This window comes from Mustela putorius, unplaced genomic scaffold (assembly GCF_011764305.1).
Source record: "Mustela putorius furo isolate JIRA1106 unplaced genomic scaffold, ASM1176430v1.1 tig00003845_pilon_pilon_pilon, whole genome shotgun sequence".
NCBI lineage: Eukaryota > Metazoa > Chordata > Mammalia > Carnivora > Mustelidae > Mustela > Mustela putorius.
Window position 1 is genome coordinate 59819817 of NW_025421998.1, and position 25239 is coordinate 59845055.

General features: G+C 43.5%; 1 protein-coding gene across 3 annotated transcripts in view; it reads right to left on the reverse strand.

Annotated features, from left to right (window-relative positions):
• Nucleotides 1-25239, reverse strand: part of CPVL (carboxypeptidase vitellogenic like) — a 129008-nt gene that overhangs the window by 70175 nt on the left and 33594 nt on the right. For all 3 annotated transcript variants that reach the window (XM_045062829.1, XM_004762557.3, XM_004762558.3), the window contains exons 4-7: nucleotides 11426-11540; nucleotides 10380-10438; nucleotides 8616-8695; nucleotides 3716-3782 (exon numbers count right to left, since the gene is read on the reverse strand). In XM_045062829.1, the coding sequence (XP_044918764.1) occupies nucleotides 3716-3782; nucleotides 8616-8695; nucleotides 10380-10438; nucleotides 11426-11540 (321 nt within the window). The remainder of the gene's footprint in view (nucleotides 1-3715; nucleotides 3783-8615; nucleotides 8696-10379; nucleotides 10439-11425; nucleotides 11541-25239) is intronic.

Here is a 25239-nt window from a genome sequence, read left to right on the forward strand (position 1 = left end):
GAAAGCCCAACATCACGGTTAACGACATCACCACGTTATGTGCGAGGCAGGAATTACACAGTAAGCAGATCACTCTTCTGTTGGAGGTAGAGACTGGGCATTTTCCAGGGTTGTTTCCAAAATGATGGGATTGTTGCTTCCTGCCACTTTACCCAACCTGCCTCTGAAAAGGGCTGAAAGTCAAGGAATGGCAGGGAATTACTGGTAGAGGTCCTAAATGATTCTGACCAAATAATTGGCTTAAAAAAGACATAAGTATGATGTGCCAAACTGTCAGAATGTCCTTCCAAACAGAAAGAAAAGAAAGCAGGTGGACAAGAAGGAAATTCCTAGTTCCAGTAACTTGCCATTCCCTTGGAAAAACAGATTATGTTTTTCCCTTCACTCCCTTACAGAAAACGTCTGTGCTTTGAGCTTGCTCAGTACCCTTCCAGCCCTTCCTCTGATGCCATCACCAGCATCTTCCCTATTCTTTACTCATCTCCCTCTCCCAGGCCTTGTGATTCAGAAGGTGAGGTCCCCCTGTGATCTTCCCCCACCCAGAGCATCGGGGTGGGCCTCAGGCACCATTATTACCAACCTATTTGTCCATGCCATTGATCCCTTACTAGTTCTAGAACAGGCATTGGATTCAATTGGATCACACGAGATTCAGGAATATGGGTGGACTATATGGGGAAAAGAAAAGTTGAGCTGATAGGCTATATTTGGACCTCTGGGGTAGGGTGGAGGGCCAAGGGTGCCGGTAGAAAAAACGTAGCTTAGAGAGAGACCAGTAACGCGCAAAGCCAAGTGAACAGATCAAGGAAGAATGAGACAAATTCCTGGTGACAATGTTTGAGCACCCAAACCCAGCCACGAATCAACTGATCTCCTGTTTTACTCAAGCCATTCTGAACAGGGTTTATGTCACTTTTAAGCAAAACAGCCTTGACCAACACATCCTTCCTTCTAATTCAAAATCCAGTTTAATGGTCACCCTTCTTCTGTTTGGCCCTTCCTGAGGATCCCACATTGAGAGGTAGCTGTGTGCACTCTCCTTGGGCTATTTGTCTTTATAGCTACTTCTCTGATTGTACTTTTCATTCAGTATTGTATTTCTGGCCAGGCTTTCAGATTTAAGGTAGAGTTAATATCTTATTCATCACTGAATTTCTAATACTTGTCCAAAGCCTCAGATAGGGTAGTCACTCAAAACACATGTGTTGAATTGAATTGGATCCTAACTACTATTTCAGTGAACATAGCACCCTTTGACGAGTTCCCATTACACTTAGAATAAAGTCCACAGTCCGTCATGGGCCTACATGATCTGCCTGCTTCTCCTTATCTCACATCCTTCAACAGTGGCTCCGTGCTTTTCCATGAGCACCCCAAGTCTGTCCTCAATTCAAAGTCTTTGCGTTTGCTATTCCTCTTTCCAAGAAGGCTCTTCTCCAAGTTAACTGTAGCTATAGCTCTACTACATGCTGCATGGGCTCTACCCAATCGTCTCCATATCAGAGAGCCTTTCTCTGACAATCTCATCCACAATAGCGCCTCCACACTCTATAACCCTCTCACCTGCTTTATCTTTATTCATGCCACTTATCAATGCCTGATGTGTAGTACATTTTTATTTCCCCACTTACCACTGTCCTCACCTCTACAATATACGAAGGCAGGAAATCACTTTGTTTTTGTTCACGACTGTATATACCTAGCGCCTAGGGATTCTGTGTCCTCAAAACAGTGGCTGTTATACATTTTGAAAATAAGCTTACATTTAAATGGATGAAAAAAAAAAGCAAACCCTAAAACTGAAGCCAACCTATGCAAGTGAACCTAACTGTACATTAAATTATAATGTAATCATCCTAGGGGAAAAAATAGAATTAATTCTTGTAACTTTTAAACCTATAGAGAAATGCAGTCTGAAGATAAAAGTAATTATAGCAAAACATATTGAAAGGAACTTGGAGGTTTCCTTGTTAGTAGTGGTTCTGATATAGTAATCAAAAATCACCGTGCACGTGTTGTAGGATTCAGCCAAGAGGTAAATACAGTGGTGCTGTTGGGAAACATGGTCCAAAATGTGGGAGAAGGGGTACACAAACACAGAATGGAGAAAGGAAAAAAGAAACTTGTGATGTTGAATTACAATTTTGGGTATCAGTATGATGTCATTCTGTTCCCCAATTCTGCCTACAGAAAAAGTCGAAAAGAAATGGCATCCCAATAGCAATGGGCACACTTAGTGCTCATATCTTGGTTTTTAAATCCCATCCCCCATTAAAAGGATCCAGGGTTCCTTGAAGAAATGACTGATTTCAGGGCAAGGGCAGGGAAAATAGAAGACAATTCTAGAGCATAGATTTGTGCCCAAAATCAAGGAAATGCTGAAAGACTAGCTGGGCCCTGTCAAAAAAGACAAGAGTCAGCCTGAAGGGGTTCCCTCTGAACAAATATGGGACATATGAAAATCAGAAATCATAATAATGGCAAAAAATTTTAACACATCAAACAGAAATAACCAACCAAGGGTCCACACTGAGATTTTTAGAAGTGAATAATACAGAAGAGGAGGGAAAGATCTTCTCTATAGAAGAATACTAGATGATATCTGTAGAATGATAGATTCTATCTATCTAATGATAGATTCCCCCAAATCTATCATTCTATAACCCCCAGTGGAAGAACTGATTCCAACAGGAGTCATCAATGAATGCTGAAACTACTGGGTGAAAGATATGGGGGGGGGGCAGATTTGCACATGGTCTCACATTATTTATTAGTTTCAAAAGGAAAAAGGTACCTTTCCAGTGCAGAGGTAGGTGACCAAGTTTATCAGTGGACCAAGTAATCAAGTTTATCATTGCCAATGATGAGACAAACAGCTTTTATGTGCCTCCTGATGTGATACAACAGGACACAGCATCATTGATGTAATGCTCTTGCCAAAATCTTCTCACTGGGGACGCCTAGGTGGCTCAGTTGGTTAAGCGGCTGTCTTCAGTTCAGGTCATGATCCCAGCGTCCTGGGGTCGAGTCCCACATCAGGCTCCTTGCTTGGCAGGGAGTCTGCTTCTCCCTCTGCCTCTAGCCTGCCACTCTGTCTGCCTGTGCTTGCACTCTGTCTCTCTCTCTCTCTCTCTAATAAATAAGTACTTTAAAAAAAAATCTTTTCACTGAATCTAAACACTGAGTAAAGGATCAAACTCAGAAAATGGGATATTCTACAGGGTACCTGGCCTAGGCTCTTCGAAATCATCAATCTGAATGACAACTACACCCAAAAAGGCAGAGAACAGGACATCTGGATGGCTCAATCGATTAAGTATCAGCCTTCGGCTCAGGTCATGATCCCAGGATCCTGGGAGTGAGTCCATGTCAGGTTTCCTGCTCAGAGGGGAGCCTGCTTCTCCCTCTGTGCACCACCCCCCATCCTGTGCTCTCTCTGTCTTTCTCAAACAAAAAAAATCATTAGTAAAAAGCAGGGGACTGACACCTTAAACAACCCACTGTGATATACAAAACTTTAGGGAATCCTGGATTTATAATAAAAAATGTTATGGAAAACATTTTGGGACTAAACAGAAATTTTTTAATATGGTATGAATCAATATTAATATGTGTGTGTGTATATTTACAGACAGAATGCATGAATCACAATGTCATGATGTATTTCAGTCCTGATGATGTTGGAAGCATACAAGAAAACATGACTTCCACTTACCTCTCCAGTGGCATAAAAGTCATTGTTTTTATATTCAGGAAACAACAGGAAAAATTGAACTAATGCACTGCAAAAGAACAACAATAAAAAAAAAAATCACATGGCATCAGAAGAGCTTAGTGCTATGCTAGCAGATCTAACCCTTTGACAATAGGTTTCTCATCTGAATGAAGATGCTATTAGGCTGTGAGATCCAGTAGGCACTGTATTTGAAGTGTCATGTATGTGACATTCCACACTGTGGATGGTTAGGAAATAACTGTGAGCTTACTTTACCCATAAAAGTGAGTCAACACCCCAGGCAGGTTTCCACATCTCTGGGTTACCAACCTGGACCATCTAGCTGTTGAGGGGACCCCTGAGCAAAGAGATATGAGCTTTCATCTATTATTATAGCACTTCTTGGAGGAAGTTCCACAAACCTTATGACCCCGTTAACCTGGATTTGTGGCGAACTAATGAAAACCTTACTGGCTTACCAACCTCTTCCTATTGGGGAACCCCGAGCGTTTCTAATGCGGTTCTCCAAATTTCAGCATTTTAATAACCCAAGAACAAAAAAGCTATAAAATGGCCATAGTCTACAAGAAAACCACCAAATGGCCAGATTTGGAAGTAACGGTACAATGGCATCTACGCTCAAAAAAACCACACTTTCTAAAGAATGCCAATCACCACTTCAATGAGTTATACTGAAATAGATTTAAACACTCAAGAAATGATTCCATAACAAGCAAGAAAAGGGTAGATTCGTGAATGACTTTCTACTTGACCAAAATCTTTCAAAAAGGAAACGAAACCTACGAAACTTGGATGCTCTATGAGTGTGCTGACCTAGATCACGTTGTCTGAGAAGCTAGGCAGTGCCTTTGTTCCAGCTTCCTGCTGAGGGACTAAAAGCCATGAACTATCCAGCAAAGATGAAAGGCAAGAAGGCCCCACAAAACCAGGAGGAGGAGAGAGTTCAAGGGTTACAGGGAGGCAAAACTGGGTCATTATAGTCGCCGTGATCCTGGCTGTACTTAATTTTCAAAGGCTCCATAAACATCCACCATTAAAAACCACTGTAGAGCTGTGGTGTGTTTCTGTATTTATTATTTATAGTAACTAAAGTTTTTGTAGCAACTAAATCTGGGAAGCTGTACTATATAGCTTCCATGTTTGTGCTGGCAATATGCTGGCTTCAGCGCAGAGATAAAAATAGGAGTTTATTTTTCACCCTTCCCTCGCCAGCCTTTAGGCTAAAAACTACTTCTCTCTCTTCCTGCTAGTTGGAATGGCAATAGACAATTTAATATAGTAAATCTCAATTAAGCCTTATGCTTTAGCTTAAAGCTTGTTTCCTTGGAGAATCTGTTAAAGTTGTCAAGGTTGCCAGCCTTAGCAAATAAAAATATAGGACGTCCAATTAAACTTGAATTTCAGATCCACAACAAATAATGCTTTGGTGTAACTATGACGCAAATACTGCATGGCACACACTTAGAATAAAAACATTATTCATTATTTATCTGAATTGAACACTTAGCTGGGCGTTCTACATTTCATCTGGCAATCTTAGTTCAAGGAGCTAACCTCTCCGTTGCTTCTAGCTCGAAAACGCCAGGATTTTCTAGCTAACATTACCAAGGCAAGGCCCTCCCTTGAGGAAGTTAAAGTTTTAATTTCACAAGAACATCAGAACAAATATTTGGCTAATCCAAGGAAGCCCTTGGTAGGCCTTTCTTAAATGCAAGTGAAGAATGAAAAAAAGTAAATTTATTAAGTTGGATTTACATGTGCTATTTGCTTGTTTAACTGTGTTTTAACTCCACTGTGTGTAATCCTTATTCCATGGTGAGGGTTTGCTTAAAAATAAAATCTAGAATAATGCCTACATAAATTTTCAAATTTTGGAAGGAGAGCTGCTCAAATCTGTAATATGTAATATACATGTGCGTGCACGTGTGTATGCATGTGTGCACGCCACGCATTTTTTCAGGCACAAGAGCTAGATGTCCCAGGAAGCAAGCCTCTGCCAGATGATTGTATTTGCTGACCTTGCTACCCTGTGCCAAGGGCCTTGTCTAATAAGTTTAATGTTAGTCAAAGGCCACCTGGTGGCAAAAAGTTACATTAAAGGACAACAGGAAGAAAAACTGAGCTTGCAAAGGATGATGACTAGGAAGAAATTCTTCCTCAGATAAATTTTGTAAGAAGGGAAGTTGGTGGGTTCGGGACATGAAAAGTAGATGGAAATGATAATGCACTAGAGAATCCGGTGGGGTCTAATGGAGTCGGAGGCACAATAAATACAGGACGTTCCAAAGAACTGAGGTTAAGACAACCTAAACAAAAGTTCCAGACCAACAAAAGCTAAGCAAGGGGTAGCTTTAGTCACGAACAGTTCAACTGAAATACACACGGGGACAAGAAGTGCGGCCTACGGGTGGCCATCCTCCCATTCATTCCGTACCTAGTATGGCTGGGCCCTGATCTGCTCTGCCTGCGCCACTCACACAGTGTTCTCATTTAATATGCGAAATTTGTGTCATAGTCATTGTTACGAAGCTTCGTTTAGCAACTGATACTATTTCCTATACAAACCAATAGGTGGAACTGAACGATACTATCATTTCTATCTGCTGCTAAGAAACAAATACTAATTTCAGGTATGCCACTCGATGTGTAAGCACCAGAATGAGGACTATGGGGCTGGCTGACCACGCTGTTACCGGCACCAGGAAGGGCATCTCGCACAGCGCAGGCAATCGATAAACACTGGCAGAAGGAGAATGGCCCCAGATAGTACACTCCAAATCAGTTACTAAATTCAGTATTCTTTAGTACATTTATTTATTTATTTATTTGTCACCTAAACCAGAGGGGCATTGTGGCCCAACAGCATATTCCAAATACCAAAACAACTGAATATTTAAACATGTTGTTAGTAAAAAATAAAAAATAAGCTTTACTTCCAAACACAAAGAAAAGCAGCCTTAGTGGGAATGTCAAATGCCTCTTTAGTAGGAATCTACTCCTTACAGCCTTGGACTATTAATAGTCAAAGGGAATGGAATTTTCAGGGAGGAGAAAAAAAAAAAAAAAGAAAGATGGTTTTCAAAGGGAGAAAAAGAAGGTCCTCTCTTTAAACCTGTAGTAACCCGTTTATAGGTTTCAAAGCAACCTTCTTATTCCAAACACCCATCTGGAGAGCTGGAGAGAAGAATGTAGTCACAAAGGGAAACAAATCGTGTAAACTATAAAGGAAACAGCTGAAATCAGTTTTCTGCACTGCCCTTGATTAGCTATTTTCCAGTTCTAAGGGCCCGAAGCAAAAAGCACTGAAATGGCTATAAACAATGGATGCTTTGAAATAGGTTCTCTTTACATGACATGCAAGAAGAGATGTACCACATGTCAGCAGTAAATATCCACATGGAGGGTCAACGGGAAGTTGGGACCATCTCTGGAGGAGGGGAAGGAGAGACAGACAAGGAAGGGCAGGGTTGCCTGCTCTGGCTTCGAGGGACTGGAGCATTTCTTCCCCACAGAACCTCCGCCCTCTGGGTGTTTGCTAGTTAAACAACTGAACTTGTTTAGATTTAAACCTAAAGAGGGTCTGAGGGGGCGGGGAGGAATTGGGGGGGTGGGCGGCGAGAAGTAGGTTTCCTATCTGTAAAATGAGAGCACACGGTCACAGCTCATGGTGCTTGAGTAAACTCGTTAAGGACAGCCATCAAGATCATGTCTCTCTAAGGCAACAGGAGGTGCCTGAGCTAGGGGGACAGGAGGAGAAGCCCATGTGGAAATATGGCTAATTTGTTCCCAGACCCACTGCACCCGGAAGCAAAAGTGTAGGGTCCTAACCCTTCTCCTGGAAACTGAGTGGAAGTGTTAAAATAAGAAGACGTAGGACAAATGAAAGTGTAGAAAACAGCCACCATATTGTTTTCTGGGTCAGTAAGGAAGCGAGCGAGAACTATTTCCAGAGGAAAGACCAAGCTCCCCTTTCCTCTGTCCCCCAGCCATCTGCCTCAGGGAGAAAGAAAAATAAAACAGAAAACTTTTGTCAGAGTTCAAAAAACCCTGACTTCTATTAGATTCACTTTCACTTTAGGGATTCATTGGGTTTGCTCACTATGGTAGTGATCTCAAAGAATTCAGGACTTGATCTCTAGTAATAATTTACAGACTTGGAAAAACAGAACAGTCACTTACTTAAAAAAAAGTACTAAAAATAGCTGTAATGAATGTGAGTAAGAAAAAGAAGAAACTATATGGACTTTGACCATTGTTTTTTACAACTTTGTTTTCCTTCCATTTTTTTCTTCTTTTTAGTAGACGAATAATTTTATTAAGATAAAGGAAAAAAGTAAGAGACTAGCTAGGAAGCTGAGCTTTCAGCCTGGGAGTCATGAAGGAGAAACAAGCAAGGGGAAAACTATATTTGAAGGCCTGAGAGAGAAACAAAAGAAGCAAGCAAGCATCTGAGAAGATGTTTCCAGGCAAATGCGAAGTTAAAATGCAAGACGAAAAGCAAGCAAAAATCCTCTTGGGCATCTGGCTGAAAGGTCTGAAAATAATCTTTGAAGAATTCTGCTCTGTTTCTATTGTTTCTTCAAGGCGATTTTTTACAAAATTACAATCATGCCTTAGGATTCCAGCCTTCCTTGTCATCTTCTCTGCTGGCCATGTGCACAATTATCAGTGATAAGTTAACAAAGGGGAAAATAGACCATGGGTGTGCATGCCTGTGAGTAGGTGTGAACTTCTCACGTGAAAGTATTCTTAAAATGTCCTGAAGAATTAGACCACAAGGACCAATCAGTAATACTTACACTATTGGATGGATTTCCCTATGAAAATAGAAACAGTTTTGGTCTTAAGAAGGTCAAGAGGGAACCAGGTCTCCTTTTACCTGTATAAATTCCGGGCGACATCATCCTCATTGACTGCATATCCCTGGGGGTCGTCAGTGAAACTGAAGCCTGTGCCCACCTGAAGGTGAAATGAATATGCAGGTGTGACACAGAAGCACAAGCCTCAGAGCCCTCCAGGAGACACCCCACAGGAAGGAAATCAACCTTATTCCAGATGCCAAGCCTCTGACCTTGGATTTTTGCCTCTAACCTGTGTGCCTTTAGCCACCCTCACAGAAGGATGCTGCATTGCCTCTAGCCTGTGTGCCTTTAGCCACCCTCACAGGATGCTGCATTTCACCTTTTCCCCTTCCCCTCCTCCAAGCCCAAATGAAATCTCTGCATGGGGCACCTGGGTGGCTCAGTCAGTTGAGCGTCCAACTCTTGGTTTCAGCTCAGGTTGTGATCATAGGATCATGAGATCAAGACCCATTGTCAGGCTCTGTGCTCAGTGAAGTGTCTGTTTAGGAGGCTCTCTCTCCCTCTCCCTCTGCCCCTCCACCACCCCTCCATCTTGCTCTCTCTCTCTTAAAAAAAAAAAAATAGTACAAAACTCTACCCTGGGGTCAGTGGCTGAGCTGTCCTGTTTCTACCATGGGGACCCTGCCAGATGTTGATTTAAGGGGGAGGAATTCACCGTTCCTGGCCCCCATCACAGTATCAAAAGGACCAAAATTGTCTCCTCTCTGAAACCTGGAGAGTGCTTTGCTTTGTCCTAACAAGAAGGAACTCTCTAGGCTAGAGATAAAAGAGAGAGAGAGAGAGAGAGTTTTGATTTTTCATTGGTGAGAACCATGGCCACTAAGTCCCTTCACCTTCAGTTGGTAGGTTTTAAAATAAAGATTAGTTTTAAACTAATTTCCTAATACCTAGAAATTCCTAGACAGCTAAGTTGTAAAATTAAGAAGAAACTACCACTGATTTTTGTGTTAATAGTTTGTATAAGGGATGTATAAGTATTTTTGTTTTTGTTTTCCCAAAACGCACAAGGCAACAGGACACTTCATTCAGCTTGTGAAATAGAAACATGCAGCTATAGACTAGGAAAGAGGCTGTCAAACTTGGTGCGAAAGGTGGGTAAATGGCTACGTTGGTCTCCTTTTTCTCCCTATTTATCTGTTTTCTCTTTGAACCATGTGGGAAGTGAGAGAAATCAGAGAAATTAGGGGGTAAAGATACTCCTGCAGCAGAAGCTGACCCTAAAGTTACTCTCCTATTTTGATGTTTATTGGAATCAACTTCCGAAGAACTTCCGAGAATTCCACTTCTGTTCGGAGATGAGGCTCACTGTGCTAAATGAGACAGACCAGTTTTTGACTTTTTAGATCTAGAACTCTGTTGGAAAGATTAGAAATTCTAATACTATATATAATACTATATAATGACCCACAATATGGGAAAGCCATAGCATCAGTGGAAAGAAATTAATCCCTTATCGTGGATGGTAGAATGTACTGAACAGGACATTTTGTAAGATTAAAAATGAGACGAGAAAAGGTAGCAAGCAAAATTCCCAAACTAAGATTTAAGTTAGAAAAACTAAATCCCAACGATGTGTTTTAATAGATTAAATTCTATTTCAAAAAGAAAAAAAAAAAACCCAAAAAACAAAAAAAAACAAACAGAAAAACAAACAAACAAACAAACAAACAAAAACAACCCTAAATCTCCATCCCCCCACCCATTTCTTAAATGTATTTTATAAAAAGAAAAAAGACAGGAGAGGCCCACATTGACATTTCATAAGGCCATCAGATACTCACTGGATTGTCAACGTAAAGCATGGAAAGTGTGATGGTCCAAGGAAAGTCTCTGGGACGCACTAGCAAAACAGAGAAGAGGTTTGAGACTGGGTCTTCAACAAGGCACCCCACCTAGGGCACAGCTTTGCTTAGGAGCCAAACAAGCCCACCTGTCCCCATCCTATCAATGAACTTCCGGTGTCCCTCTGACATTGCTTCCTACTCTCACAGTGGGGAACAGACACTAGTACCTTTCCTTCTCCTCTCATCTTCTTCACTTTTCCTGAACCCAGAGTGTTTCTACATCCTTTTCTAGGATGAAGTTTGGAAACAAGACCCTGTGCAACTGGCTCTGTGGAAAAACTCATCAACAATATATAATATAAACCCATCTGTCTGATCCAATCAACCCTTCTTAACATCTAATCCTTCTGAATCCTCTTCCTCCTGGCCAATACCAAAGAGAACAACTCCAAAAGAACTGGCAGACATGCCTTTTATACCTGAATCACAGGATGGGTCACCCTCCAAATTCTGACCCAGGAAAAGTAAACGTTCTCCCCCACCCCCCCCCAAAAAATGAGATGGAGGTAAACTGGGGTGACAGCCAGATGTGGCTCCTCCGCTCCTTCCTCTGGCCCCGCCCCCACCCACAGCATCTTGCTTCCAGGATAGCTGATCATTTATGCAACTGAACCCTACAGTGTTCAGTCTGTGTAATTAGGGATATAAATCTACCCATTGGTCTCATGCAAAAGAGCTCATCCAAAGAGTAATAGAAACCAACTGTTTTCACAAGCCCCGATTACTTGAGTCGGCAGCAGACTGCAGGAAAATAGCTTAGAACTTATCACCCAAATTTCAAGGGAGAAAGCAGCCCAGCCAGGACACTCACCCTGATGGCTCTTACTTCTTAGATAGACATCGCCAGAGAGCTATGCTTTTGTCATCTAAAACTATTATGCTCTTCCTTGTGGTTCCAAGCACACCTGAAATTTTTTCTGGAGCAGATCTAAGGTTCAGGTGAAAACCTCTCCATAGGAAAACAGAGTCCAGGCAATACTTACAGGTCAGGTTGCTTGTGACAAAATAAGGCCCGTGTTCCACAAAGAGTCCAAACATGGATGAACCTCCGGGCCCTCCCTGCAGCCAGAGGGCCACTGGAGCAACCTCGGGGTCCACCTAAAGGGGTCAAAGAAGCCAGTGACCACAGAGTACTAAGCAAAAGAACACACTCAGGCAAACTTAACCAGATCCTGCATCGTTCGCTGCCTCGCCTGTATCTCCCAAAGCCTTCCCAGACCCCAGTGACTGCTCTCCCTCACAAGCAAAGTACTGCTCATCTCTTGCCTTGAGTTAGTATTTGCCGCATAATGCCAGTATCTATTTGGCTCAGTTCAGTCTTTTCCTGCTAAGAGCCAGGAAACCCACCGAATATAGAACCTTTGCCTTTGTATGCCCCTTTTATACAGCCTAGGGCATGCTTGTATTTTTTTTTTAGCTGTTTCAACTTGCATTGGACCAACATATTCCCACAGAGGCACAGCAAAGAATCCTTCCTCCTCAGTGACGGTCTACTCATTTCACCGGGAGCCCAGAGGGCTTTTCTGACTGGATTCACTAAAAGGATATTCACAAGGACTGCAGCCATTTCCTTCAACACGAGGGACCCAAGAAGAAGTACACAGGCCTGGAGCAGTTTAGCCAATGCAAACATCTGCAACAAAACCCCAGGCAAGGTGCAAACTGATTGAGCAGACAGGAAAGAAGTAAGAAAGAAAAGGTCATTGGCAGGGTTGGGATGACAAAAATGAGCTTTTGGCAGTAGTCAATACCATCAACCTCCATGCCAGAGGTTCTTTCTTTTTTCTTATTTCTTTATATATTTATTGAGCACCTCCTATGGGTCGAACAGCATGCTGGAAGTAGCTACTTAGCAGGGCAGTGAGTGAAACAAACAAATAAAACCCCACTTGATCTCTTCCAGCTTACGTTTTCATGGGAAATATAGATCATAAGTAAAGGAACAAACCCGATGATTAAGAATTGTAGAAAAGAAATAAAGGTGATGTTAAGGGAGTGGGTGAGGGGGTGCCTGGGAGGCTCAGTGGGTGCCTTTAGCTCAGATCATAATCTCAGTCAGGGGTCCTGGGACTGAGCCCCACATCAGGCTCCTTGCTCAGTGGGGAGCCTGCTTCCCCTTCTGCCTGCTGCTCCCCCTGCTTGTGCTCTCTCTCTCTCTCTCTTACAAATAAATAAAATACTTTAAAAGAGAGAGAGAGAGAAGGTGAGGGCAGAAAAGAATAGTGCTTCCTTAAAACACAAGTCATCATGGAAGGACTCAGTGAGACCCTGAGCTGAATGAGACCTGAGTTCTAGGACCATCCAGCCATAAGAGGAGCCAGGGAATGACGCACAGGCAGAGGGACACGGGAGGGGAAAATCCTCACCACAGAAGAGAGCTGGGTGTGAGAGCGGTGAAGACAGGCCGGCTGGTCCTCAGTGAGTCCTCCAGGGCCATCTGGAAGGAGCTCAAAGTGGCTACGGAGAGGCTCACAGTTGGATGTGACAGCGAGCACTCACTGGGTGTCGTGGCTCATTGGATGTTCAGTCAGCCGTGCTTAGCAAGCAAGGATCTCACTGCTTCAGCTCAGAAGGAAATGCTGCAACCCCTTGCTTAGCCAAGCCCCACAGACACTAAATGGTGCTTCATCCAAAGGTCTGAGTGGCCTAGGTGCGTCCACATGGACGATGTGAGAAGGTGTGGGCAGAGGCAGACCGACTCAAGGGGAGGCAATCTGGGACACCATCGCCAAGCACCTCGGAGAAGAGCCGAGCACAGGGTGCTAGCCGTGAGAACAGATGGGGAGAAGGATTTCTCTTCTCCAGTCACCAGAAGTCTGATATAGTCCTTGAGCAGCTTCAGAAAGGGGATAAGGGGGCCTTGCAGAAAGAGGGGTGGTGGTAAGACCAGCTGTAAGCTGGACAGGAGCCTCTCTATTGGGGGGGGGCTACCTTGGGGTCCATTCTCTAGCATCAAGGAATTAAATGAGATAACATTTGTAAAGCCCTTGGAACAATGCCTAGTGTCTGATAAAGGCTCAATAATTGTTAGCAATTATTACAGTTAAACAAACAGGTAGAAAACGTAGGAGCCCAGAGTCAGACTGGGAACTCAGATAGGAACTCTAAGAGTTAGCCTGGTATAACGGATAAGTGTGTGAGCCCTTTGCCCCAAACTGGATTCAAATCTGGGCTTTATTGTCCACCAGCTGTGTGGCTTTAAGCAAGTTGTGTAAGCTCTCTGAACCTCAGTTTCCTCATCTGTAAAACAGGGGTCAATAACAGTACTTATGAAAAAAAAATAATGGTACTTATGCCATTGGGTTGATGGAAGGACTCAAATCTACTCTTCCAAGTGTAGTGAGTGGCACAGAGAGCGTGTTCTGAACACGTTAGCTATTTCTATAATAAACACTATGAATTTATAGATGCTTTTAATGTAAACGATCTACAAATGAGAGAAGAGGAAAAAGGGGTTGTTGGGTGTTTTTTCTTGCTCCTTTGGCTGGTATCTTCCTGCTTGGTTTTTCACTAGTTAGACCCCTTGCCACAAGGGTCGCAAATGTCCATCAAGAATTCAAGAGAACTAGGGACTTGTATAATTTGAAGCAGGAAATACCATGATCATAGGCAGCTTTCTAAGGCTGCTGCGGGGGAGGGAGGGTTTGCCCTGGATTTTTAGCCACACAGATTCTGGTTCTACTTGGCCACAAAACAGGTGTGGGATCCCGGCCCTCCGGTCCTTCCGGTCCAGTTTCCTTATCCATCAAATGGCAACAAGGCCCACCTCACAGGCCTGAGGAACTGCATCATGAAAAGATACTGCAGACTCTGCTGGAATAAATAGAACCAGCTCCACCCTAACCTGCCTGACCCCCACCATGGGGCTTTGTTTGAATCAGTGATTTTTAGCTCCCCTCAGACCCTCCAACTCGCTCTTCAATACCACGCACTAGGACCACCTTCCACTTGTATCCCTGCAACAGGGGAATGTGGTAGAGGTGGAGAAGCAACAGATCTCAATGAGAGCCATTCCAGCCTCCCCAGGGACGTGAGATACAGGGAGTCCACCCAGGCCAATGGACGCCCAGCCTCCACTTCCTTCCCAATGCACACAGGAGCTTCTAGAAGCCACGGTGTGGTACATGGGAGCCAGTGGTTCTCAATCTTGGCCAGCCAGTAAAGTAAGCTTTGTAAAAAACTGCTGCCTAGGCCCAAAGCCCAGTGATTCGAAATCAACTGGCCTGGGGTGAGGCAGGCATAGATGTTTTTGAAAGCCCCCCATGTGGTTCTGAGGTGGAAGCAGGGATGAGAATCTGTGAGGGCAAAGGAAGTTTGTCTTCCCGGGTGCCCGGGGCCCTCTGGTCTCTGCCCTATCCTCCCCCCTCGCTTTTCATGTCCCTTCCTGTGACCTGGCACAATGATGGGACCTCTGGGCTCTCAGAAAAATAGTCTGACCCTGAGAGGCCACACTACAAAGTGAAGTCAAACGCATCGGTGCCAAACATCTTTATTATGCAACTTTGAAGTACCCGACACTGCATTCTTGGAATGCTTCAATAATAAGCGATCAGCACACACACCTTCAACCTCAGCTGACCTTGCTCCTCAAATGTACTTTCCTCAAGTTGGTGAATGAGCTCAACAACCCCTAAAGAAGCCCTTTTTTCAAGAAAATGCCATGCACACATCTTTCTACTTTGATACACCCACTAACCTGTGAAGGAATACTGACTGCCCTTATTTGGAATGAAATGCAAAAGTCAGATGCTGGAAAATACAGGTTTACATATTCAGTGCTAAAATCCCAAGAGTTAGTTTTACCACAGAACATAGACTTCTGTCATATGAAATGACATCCTGTTGTCATACATAAAATAATAACTACATCAGTAGTACTGGCATAAAGTTATTATGTGCTAATTCACAGGGTGATCCCTTTAGTTCTCAATTGTCAGAATGCAGCCCTCTCTTGCTCTCCACCCCCAAGTTAGGAAAGAAAAGAAGTAAATGAAGACATCCTGAACAAAACCACATTGCAAAACTTCAGCTCAAATGAAGTAAGAAACAATTGGTCTAATTTGTTTATAGATTTACAAAGGCCAGGGCTTTCGAAGTATTTATTATTTTGAAGCTATAATTCAAAAGTGTATGGAACAAGAGAAAAAGGGCATTTATTTTTGCCAAAAGTTTTAGAAATTTTCCTTAAAACTTGTCATGTTATTTTAAAAAAGCACTTATTCTTAACTAATAGTTTTTTTAAAGATTTTATTTATTTATTTGGCAGACAGAAATCACAAGTAGGCAGAGAGACAGGGAAGCAGACTCCCCGCTGAACAGAGAGCCCCATGTGGGGCTCGATCCCAGGACCCCGGGATCATGACCTGAGCTGAACGCAGAGGCTCAACCCACTGAGCTACCTAGGCACCCCATTAACTAATAGTTTTTTAAAGGAGGTATTAAAAAAATCCCCGTTACTCCACTGCTCATGGCCCCAGAAATGATCATGGAGAGGCTTAATCTTCCAGATTTTTCTCTAACAACCCCCCAACACATACATATATAAATATTTTGTAGATGTCATATATGCCATGTGTGTAAATACCTTTTTTTTTCCTGAAAATAGGACCTGGCCATATGTAATATCCTATATTTGCTAGAGTCACTTGGCATATTATGAAAATCTTTTCATAACAGTACATATGATCATTTTATGAAACAGTGTGGCATTCTGAATTTACCACAACCTATTAACACATACAACCTACAACACTGAAAGGCACTGTTCGGAGGCTGGGGATGCGGACCAGCTCCCACTCATAGACAAGTAGGATACTCAATGGTGAAGAGCATGGATTCATGCACCAGACTGCCAAGGTTTGAATTCTAACTACCTTAATTTACAGCTGTGTGTCCTTGGGAAAGTTGCTTAACTTCTCTGCATCTCAGTGTCCTCTGTTTGAAAATAATAATGCCTGTTATATGGCTGTGGTAAAGTTTCAAAGAGTTAATATATGCACAGCACTTAGAACAGTACCTGGTACATCTATTTAAATGTTAGCTCCGATTATTTCTCTAGTGAGGTTGGAAGATGGGTAATAAGTAAGTAATTAAATAAGTGGGTAATGTGAGAGAGCAAGGGAAAGTCATTAGACCAACACTTATAGGCGGCATCTGGTGAGGGACTAACATTTGAGCTAAGACCTGAAAGATGAGTGATCCCCTACTGATAAGCATTTATACATTTAACTAAAAAGAAAACAAAATCTGTTAATGTTCTTATAGGTCCAAGCAGTGTAGTAGGACCTGAGGATGAAGAAGGGACAAAGAGGGGCACCTGGGTGGCTCAGTGGGTTAAGCCGCTGCCTTTGGCTCAGGTCACGATCTCAGGGTCCTGGGATCGAGCCCCGCATCGAGCCCCACATCGGGCTCTCTGCTCGGCAGGGGGCCTGCCTCCTCCCTCCCCCTCCCCCTCTACCTACTTGTGATGTCTGTAAAAAAAAAAAAAAAAAAAAAGGGACAAAGAAATTCTAAATATAAGAGAAAGGCCACGGAGAGTCATACATAGTTAAGTGAGAAGTCTCTCTACCAACAGAAGAGTGTGGGCATACAGGTCCCACAAACCTGCACCTTTTGTTGGTGAGCAAGAAATCAGGGTTTTGCCTCAGAAGCCCTTGAAATTCTCCTGGTGACCCCTGGTGGCCAATTCATGAACTTGGACACTCTTTCCTCAGGGTCTTCCAGAATGTGAAGTCCCAAAGGAAGCAGGATATTTATTTAGTTTTTCAGAATCCCTACAGATGGAAGTTTCAAAATGTCTCACATTAGCATGTTCCAATTTTTATTCATAATGATGGTGAACATATCTACCCTATGTCTTAATCGATTCTCAGTCCAAGTAAGTCAAACTCATTCATTTGGTTTGGCGTTTTAGACATAAAAGGAGTCTTAGAAACACCCAGTTTCGGCCCCCCCGGTGGCTCAGTCATCAAGCGTCTGTCTTTGGCTCAGATCAGAACCCCAGGGTCCTGGGATTGAGCCCGTTTCTCCCTCTGCCACTTTCCCTGCTTATGTTCCCTCTCACACACTCTCTCTCTCTCTCAAATAAATAAATAAAATCTTAAAAACAAAACAAAAACAAGAACTAAAAAACACCCAGTTTCTTCTTTCCTCCTTGCTTCTAAGTGAGCACAAAGGAATCTATGTGAACACTAATGAAAGCAAATCGTCCTGCCCTATTTCTCCCCATGCAGACATGCTCTCCATGGATGGTGTCCCATAGTGCTGGGTCCTCCTTTTCACCCTGCTCCTCATCAAACCATACCCACCTTCCATTCTGTCCTCCCAAGCCCTCCCCTGTATTTCCTGGTAGAGATAACCTTCTACTAAAGCTTTACACATATCCCTGAAAGCAGTGAGTTCCTGGAAGTGGCACTAAAGGCTTGCCAATTTTGGTACTCTGCAGTAACTTGATTGCATTTTATACAGAAGACAAACTGGAGTGACCCTAAGGCATCAGGTATCTCAGCAAGTATTAGGGCAACATTGCCTGCCAACACCCAGGGCCAGGTACATATTCTAGCCACCCCCACTCTCCCCCTGACCCACCCCATACTTTGTAAGAGAAAACAGCAACTGAACCACTAACAGACCCAAATCAATGATACTGCTTAAGATGAGAAGTGCAATTAGTAAATTAATTAAAGCTCCCTTCACACTTCTATATGCAGAGGCTGATCATTTGCTTGGTTTAAGTAATGTGTTCTGTCCTAATTGAAGTCATTAGTACCCCACGTAAATGTCTTGAAATTCCCCCAAGTAGGTTTGAATGGACTCCCATTTTGCCACACAGATCCCAGGTCAGTTGATACTTAAGCGCTACACTAATGGTTTAATCAAAGCAGGGTTTTGTTATTTATTTATTTATTATTATTATTTTTTTTTAGGGTTCTGTTATTTAAAGCAACTGGTTTTGTGACTAGAATTGTTAACTAGCTAACTAGTAACATTTAAGTTCTACACTTATATACAACCTGCTTAAGACTAATGTGTTTTTTGAGCTTTACTTACAGTGGTTGGTGCTGACTTCTTGCAAATCTTCCTTTACTTTGATTGTTGCCCCTGCACCTTCACACGGAAAACGAACTCTCCCAAACACTTTTTCTGTTCTGAGTCCTTACATCACTACCAAGCTCACACTGACTCTTCTTGAGCTTGGAATCATCTCACCAGTCTGAGCCAACGTACACTCCACCAGCATCTTCTCTACCTTTCTCCTTCCTAACCTTTGTCCTTGGCTCCCATTCCTTCATGAGGTAGTTATGACTTCTCTATTGGTGCCTCCTGCCAGAAAGGTGGGATTTAGAATGAAGTGGGGTGTGGGATGGTTATTAGATAAAGGCAGGCCTGACTTTCCCATTCTTGATGCAAACAGAGAAGTGGCTGGAGAAGTTACTCACTCTCTTCTCCATGTGAAATTAGGCACATAAAAGTTTCTCCAGTTCGAATACTTCTATGGATGGAATGATCCATAATTTATCATTTTTAGCTGCTTTCTTCTTGTTTGGTCTCAACAACATTCTATTTTTCCAGCTCTCTGATGCCATAAGTACAATAATAGTAAAGAGAAGATAAACTGTGCAAGTCCGAAGACACATGCCTGTGACCTCCAAATCTTTGCTCTATGACTAATGGGTCTGCAGCCTTTTGGGGCAGACATATTTTAAGAGATCCGTTCAGACCACACCCCTTCTCTAAGAATGGACTTTCTGTTTCCCATTACCCATGTTTATATCACATGAAACTGCACTCTCAGCTTTTAGCTGGTTGGACTAAGAAAGAACACCTGACCCCAAGTAGGGCAGTCACATCTGCCCTGAGCAGAAGTGCTATTTGATGTCTGTTGATTGCAAGGTTTGAGGACAGGTAAAGCGAGAAACTGTAGGGTAGCCATCTTCCTCCAGATACCTGGAGAAACAAAGCACGTTGATCTGCCAAAATAGCAGAAGGAAGCAGAGATGAGCAATCCTCCGGTCTTGGACAGAATAAGGCAGAGACAGAAAGACTGGCTGCTGGGGCTCCTGATGCCTTTCCAGTTGACCCCACTTTCTGCCTTTGGTGTCTCTGGGAGGGAGAGAAGGATTTAGAATGGCTTGGCTAGGGATGCCTGGGTGTCTCAGTTGGTTAAGCATCTAACTCTTGATTTCAACTCAAGTCATGATCTCAGGGTCATGAGATCAAGCCCATGCCCTGCATGGAGCTTGCTTAAGATTCTCTCTCTCCCTCTCCTCGGCCCCCACTCCCTACCACAAACACATAGTCACTCTAATTAATTAATTAATTAATTAAAATAAAGAATGGGTTGGCTCTATTAATTGAGATCCAATCAAAAGACAGAAGCCACATAGTAATTTTAATTTTTAAATTTTCCCATCTTTAAATTAGTTTTTTTTGTTTGTTTGTTTGTTTGTTTTTTTTTACATGATATCTTTGACCTTTAATTGTGTTACAAGTTCCAGTATGGGTCCTGGTCCCCATCCACCATGGGCATCCCATCCACTCACTGCTGGGCAAAAGTGGGGATGTAATGCCAGAGGCGGTTTAGGGAACTTAGGGAACCAGCTCCCTGGAAAGTATAGGATGTACTGGGATATATGGCATCCATGTTGAGGGAGCTGCAGCCGGGTGGTCACTGGGACAGAACCAGGACTATAAGCTTGCTGAGGGTCTTCATGGTCTAGGAGCCCAGCCAGAGCAGGGCACTCGTGGATGTCCCTCCACACACACTGCTGATAGACGGAACAGCAGGGCCAAGAGAAAGCACAAGGCAGGACAAGGGAACAGGAAGAGAAGCCAACGTCCTCCTGCAGTGTCCCTCCAGCACCCTCTACTGACAAAGCTTAATATCATGCTTGCTATGCAGAAAAAATATCTGTAGCTGTTACCTTGGAGCAAGTAAAAGGATAGAATTTGGAGCTAGTTCCAGTGGTCAGAAGATATCACAGCCACAGCCCAGAAGTACATAGAAGAGGCTCTAGTAGTTATTTAATTCTATACAGCATGTGCCTTAAAATAACAGGAATCAATCCTTCTCCCATGCTTTCGGTGGGTCAGGAATTTGGGGATGTCTGGCTGGATGGTTCTGGCTCAGAGTGTCTCATGAAATTACAGTTAAGGTATCAGCCAGGACTGTAGTCCTCTGACTGGGATGGATGAACATCGTCCAACGTTGGTGCTGTCTGGTGGGAGAGGACTTTCTCTCCCTAGGGATATGCCCACACGGTTGTGTCAGTGTCTTCCCAATGGCCTCTGGCTTCCCCCGGCGTGAGTGATCCAAGAGACCAAGGCAGAAGTACCCTGCCCTTGAGAGTAGCCTTGGAAGTCACCCACCATCGCTTCTTCTATAGTGCATTGCTCACTCGGGCCAGCCTTGATTCAATATGGCAGAAGCCTGTCTAGAAACCAAGGTCACTCTTGGAGTCTGCCTACCTCACCCTGTCCCAGCCTTGCTGACTCCTCAATATGATATTGATCTTCCTCAGTCACCAGATGCTCAAATTCCAGGAATCCTAGCCACTCTCTTGGCCTGAGGAGCAAGATGGGGCCCTTAGCAGAGGGGCATAGGCCTAACTCTCAAGGTCTCTGGTTTGGGTTCCGTAATATTTGAGGCAGACTATCCAACAAATCATCTATATTCCCATATCTACGAGACAAATTCAAATACAGGGTATCTTTCTCCAGAGGGAAGAATTCTAATTGTAAAAAGAATAATCTCTACACCTTTCTATCTTCTTAAATTTGGAAAACCCCAGTGTCACTCTGTAATTTTTTTACCCAGTAGCAATGAATCCACACGCTTTGCCAGCATTCGGCGACTTCTGATTTGGAATGGCCTCCTGGTCTCTGCCTCTTTAATCTCCTACATCGTGACCGGTTTAGTTCTGCTCAGTATTTGTATTAATAACAGGAAAACTAATAATGATAAACACGATGATAATGAGATAATAGCAATAGAAGTTCTACTTACTACGTGTCAGGTGCCAATCTGAGGCTTTCCCACATTTTCTCATTTGTCTCAAAACTTTTGTCAAGACAGTATCCGAGCCTCACATTTGGCACACGGAAGCCAAGGATTTAGACAAACTTGACTAACTCAAGAGCTATAATGCTAATGATGCAATCTAGCACCATGAGAAAACCATGGCCAGTTTTCTCAGGATCAACGTACAGTGATCAAGAACAAAGCTTTCTCCATCAGAGGCCTAGTTTTAAATCCAGGTTCTGCCAATTTCTAGTTGGGCCGTTGGGGGCTAATTATTTAATCTCTATAGTCCTCTTCATCTATTAAACAAGGGATAATAATTCCTTCTTCATGTGGTTATTGTAAGGATTAAATAAGAAAATGCACAGTGCTTAGCACATAGTCAATGTTCAATTAACAACAGTCATTAAAATTGTGACATTTTTATTGGCTTCATTATACTTCTTATCCCATGAAATAAAATGCCTGTTATTTCTCTTGCATATTGTGTCCCCACTGCACACCAATTTCCAGCTCTAGTATCCATCACCCTCCGATCTGTACACAATAACAGGGGAGTCTTGCAGAAATAACAGGAAGACAAAACTAATTTGAGAAACAGCATCCCCCCCACGCCCGCCAAAATATTCAGAGGATATGACAAGGTGGCATCCTTCCTGGATCTCTTATTTTCTCTACCTTCAATTTTTGTAAAGGGTCATTTCTCTCCTGATGATAATCTCAGCTGCTTCCCCGTGGCAGGAAATGAACTAATCTTTCTGCCAAATAAAAGGAACTCTTCCCCCGTCTGGGTGATCTGATCACCGCTTTTCCTTCTCATTTGCTTTCTCTACTTCCCCTCAAATGGCCTGTTTCATTATTTACAGCCCTGGGCTTGGCAAGAATGGTTGCTCTGGGGCCCTGGATGCCAGTGCTGCTTGGGGGCTCCCTGGGTAAGGAGGGCTCAGAACCGTCTATCCTGGCTGCCCCATGCTGACAGTTGTCAGGGTACCATCTTTTCAGCCTGCCTGTTTCTCCCCTGAAGCTGAGCCTGTCACTTCCAATAGAACACACTGTCCTCGAGCATCTTCTTTCCTGATGCTACAGCCTCGAGTTTATGTCTTCTGGGATCATCTTAGAGCAGGTTTCGGGCTATAGTCCTGGGCCCCAAAGAGCATCACGTGGCCAGGGGATGCAGAGGTAGGTCTTCAGTTAATTAAGCAGAGGCGGGGCAGGGGAAAACCCCAGCAGCCCTGTCACTGTTTAATGCAGTGAGAGCTCGGATGTCAGTCTGGCAACCAGAAGAGGGCACAGAATCTAAGCCCATTTCCCTGACTGGCTTTCCAATCCTGCTGCACCACCCACGTTCTAGAGGAAACCATACCCCTGCTCAGAGGCAAGAGAAGAAATGATTTGAGTCTTTGTTTTGTTTTCATTCGACCACTTCCCTCACCATTAATTCCTGTTTTCACAAATCTGGGTTATTACTATTGGAGTTTCAACATGCAGAAGACAATGGGGAACTTCTTGGTATCAGAAACAGCCACTGAAGCAGAAGAGAAAGTAGGAAATGGGATTTCTCGGGGTTCAGGGAGTCAGAGAGCTCAGGGGAGACGGAGCCCCAGCAGGCCTTAGAGGAACATCGAGCAGGATGGAGAAAGCTGACCCCATAGGCCACATTAGGCCCATGTTCCAGTCCTCGCTCAGATGGGTGCATGGGACAATACACCACCCCCTTGTGTACCAGTTTAGCTGAAGGAGATGTTTTTCTCGGGATAAAGGGGTGTGGATCACTTTGGGTCCAGGAGCACTAAAAACAGGACAGTGGCCTGTAGGCTGGAACCAGGGCTTCTCAGGTATAGTCCACCCGGTAATTCTATAACTTGCTGGCCTCTCCCACTTTACAAGTCAGAGTCTCTGGAGGGAATTTGGAGATAATTCTTATACACAATAAACTGTGAGACTCACTGAGAGAGAATATATCAAGAATCACAAATCTAGACAAATTCTTCAAGTATCCATTTGGCACAGAATCAGGGCCCTCCTTCCAAAGGGGTCCACGTCCAAATCCCCAGATTCTGTGAATAGGTTAAGCCACATGGTGACTGGGAATTAAGGTAGCTGACAGGATTTGGGGTCACTAGTCAACTGACCTTATGATATGGAGATTACCCTGGGTTATCCAGTAGACCCAATGCTATCACGAGGGTCCTTAGATGTAAAAGAGGGCAGCAGAGGACAAGAGCCAGAGAAGGTCACATGAACGTGCCATCGGCCAGGGTGACGCCATGTGAGGAGTGAGCCTGCTTGCCAGTGCAGGCTGTGAAGATGGAGGAAGGAGCCACAAGGCGAGGAGTGTGAGCAGCCTCTAGATAATGCAAAAGGCAAGGAAACAGATCTTCCCTGAGAGCCTCCAGCAGGACCATAGATCTGCCAACACCTTAATTTGAGCTCAGTGAGGCCTATGTCAGACTTTTGACCTGCAGAACCATGAAATAAAAGTTTGCAACGTTTAAACCACCAAGTTTGTGGTAATCTGGACAGCCGCAATAGAGAACTAATACAAAGGGGTTCGTGACAAATGCCTGTATTCAATGATATGATATTAAAAGGTGTAACATCAAAAATGCACATGCATAGTGTGGTTTATGAAAGGCATAAAGTTAAGAGATTCCAAGAACACACACACGAACAATTTCTACCTGTTAGAATGTGCTCATATTGCTAGGCTTCCTTTATATTGATTCTGTTTAAGACAGTTGTCTTGGATATTTGTATGTTTCCATCACTGCTTCTGAAGATCTGTTCTCTCCTCTGCTCTGTGCCCTGGTAAACCGAGCTCCAAGAACTGGACTCTCACCCCCTCTGGTTTCCAGTTGGGTTCCACTAGTGGGAGGCAGGAGCAGGAGTCTGGAGGGCACTTGGGTCCCAACATGGTACCCATACAACCTTGAGTGTGAGTTTTCTCCTTTAACTCTGTGCTCTACGCACCCACACTGGGTGACAGCCTGAAGATTACTATGAGGCCAACCAAAAAGCATCTGGAATTCTTCACCAGTTCTTATGTGCCTCCTCCCATCCACAACTACACGGCCCACTTCAGCAAAGGCCATGGTTAAGAAAGCAATATCGTACCAATAAAAGCAATTTAATTTGCTTTAAACTAGAGTAAACAATTTTATATATGCAATGCTGCTCTATGCAAATCAGATGCAAATATAAACACTACCCTCCCTAGGGATAGCTTTTTCTTTGTTTCCTCTGGTTTCTAACCCAAATCCAATTTGGAAAATAAAAATAGAAAATGATCCTGTGGTGCGATAAATTTATTTAAGCATCTTAGCAACTCTACCAATATTCACAAGCCCCTCCCTACCAAACAGTACCCATTAGCCTAAAGTGATTTGTTCGTGCTGAAGAGTTGTGTTTCATCACCAAGCACTAAGCAAGACTGGTGAAGTATAAGAACATACCCAGCTGTGTATGTATATGAGCCTGAGAAAGTGAGTCATCTGTGTTCTAGAGTTCCATCCTAGATCAGCAGTCCTCCCCACCTGTCCCCACAAAGTCTACCAGAATATATTCAGTTCTCTCTCTTCTGTGTTCCCACAGAACACTACTCAGTGGGTACTGGATGCATGAAGGGGAGAGTACAAAAATAAGAACTGGTACTACAAAGTCCGTGGACAGCGGAGCCATGGAAATCTACCATCAATTAACTTAGACGGGCATTACCTGGGCATTTTGGGAATCTCCCCATTCCTTATCATCCATTGGCTCCCAACCGCCCATTCTCGC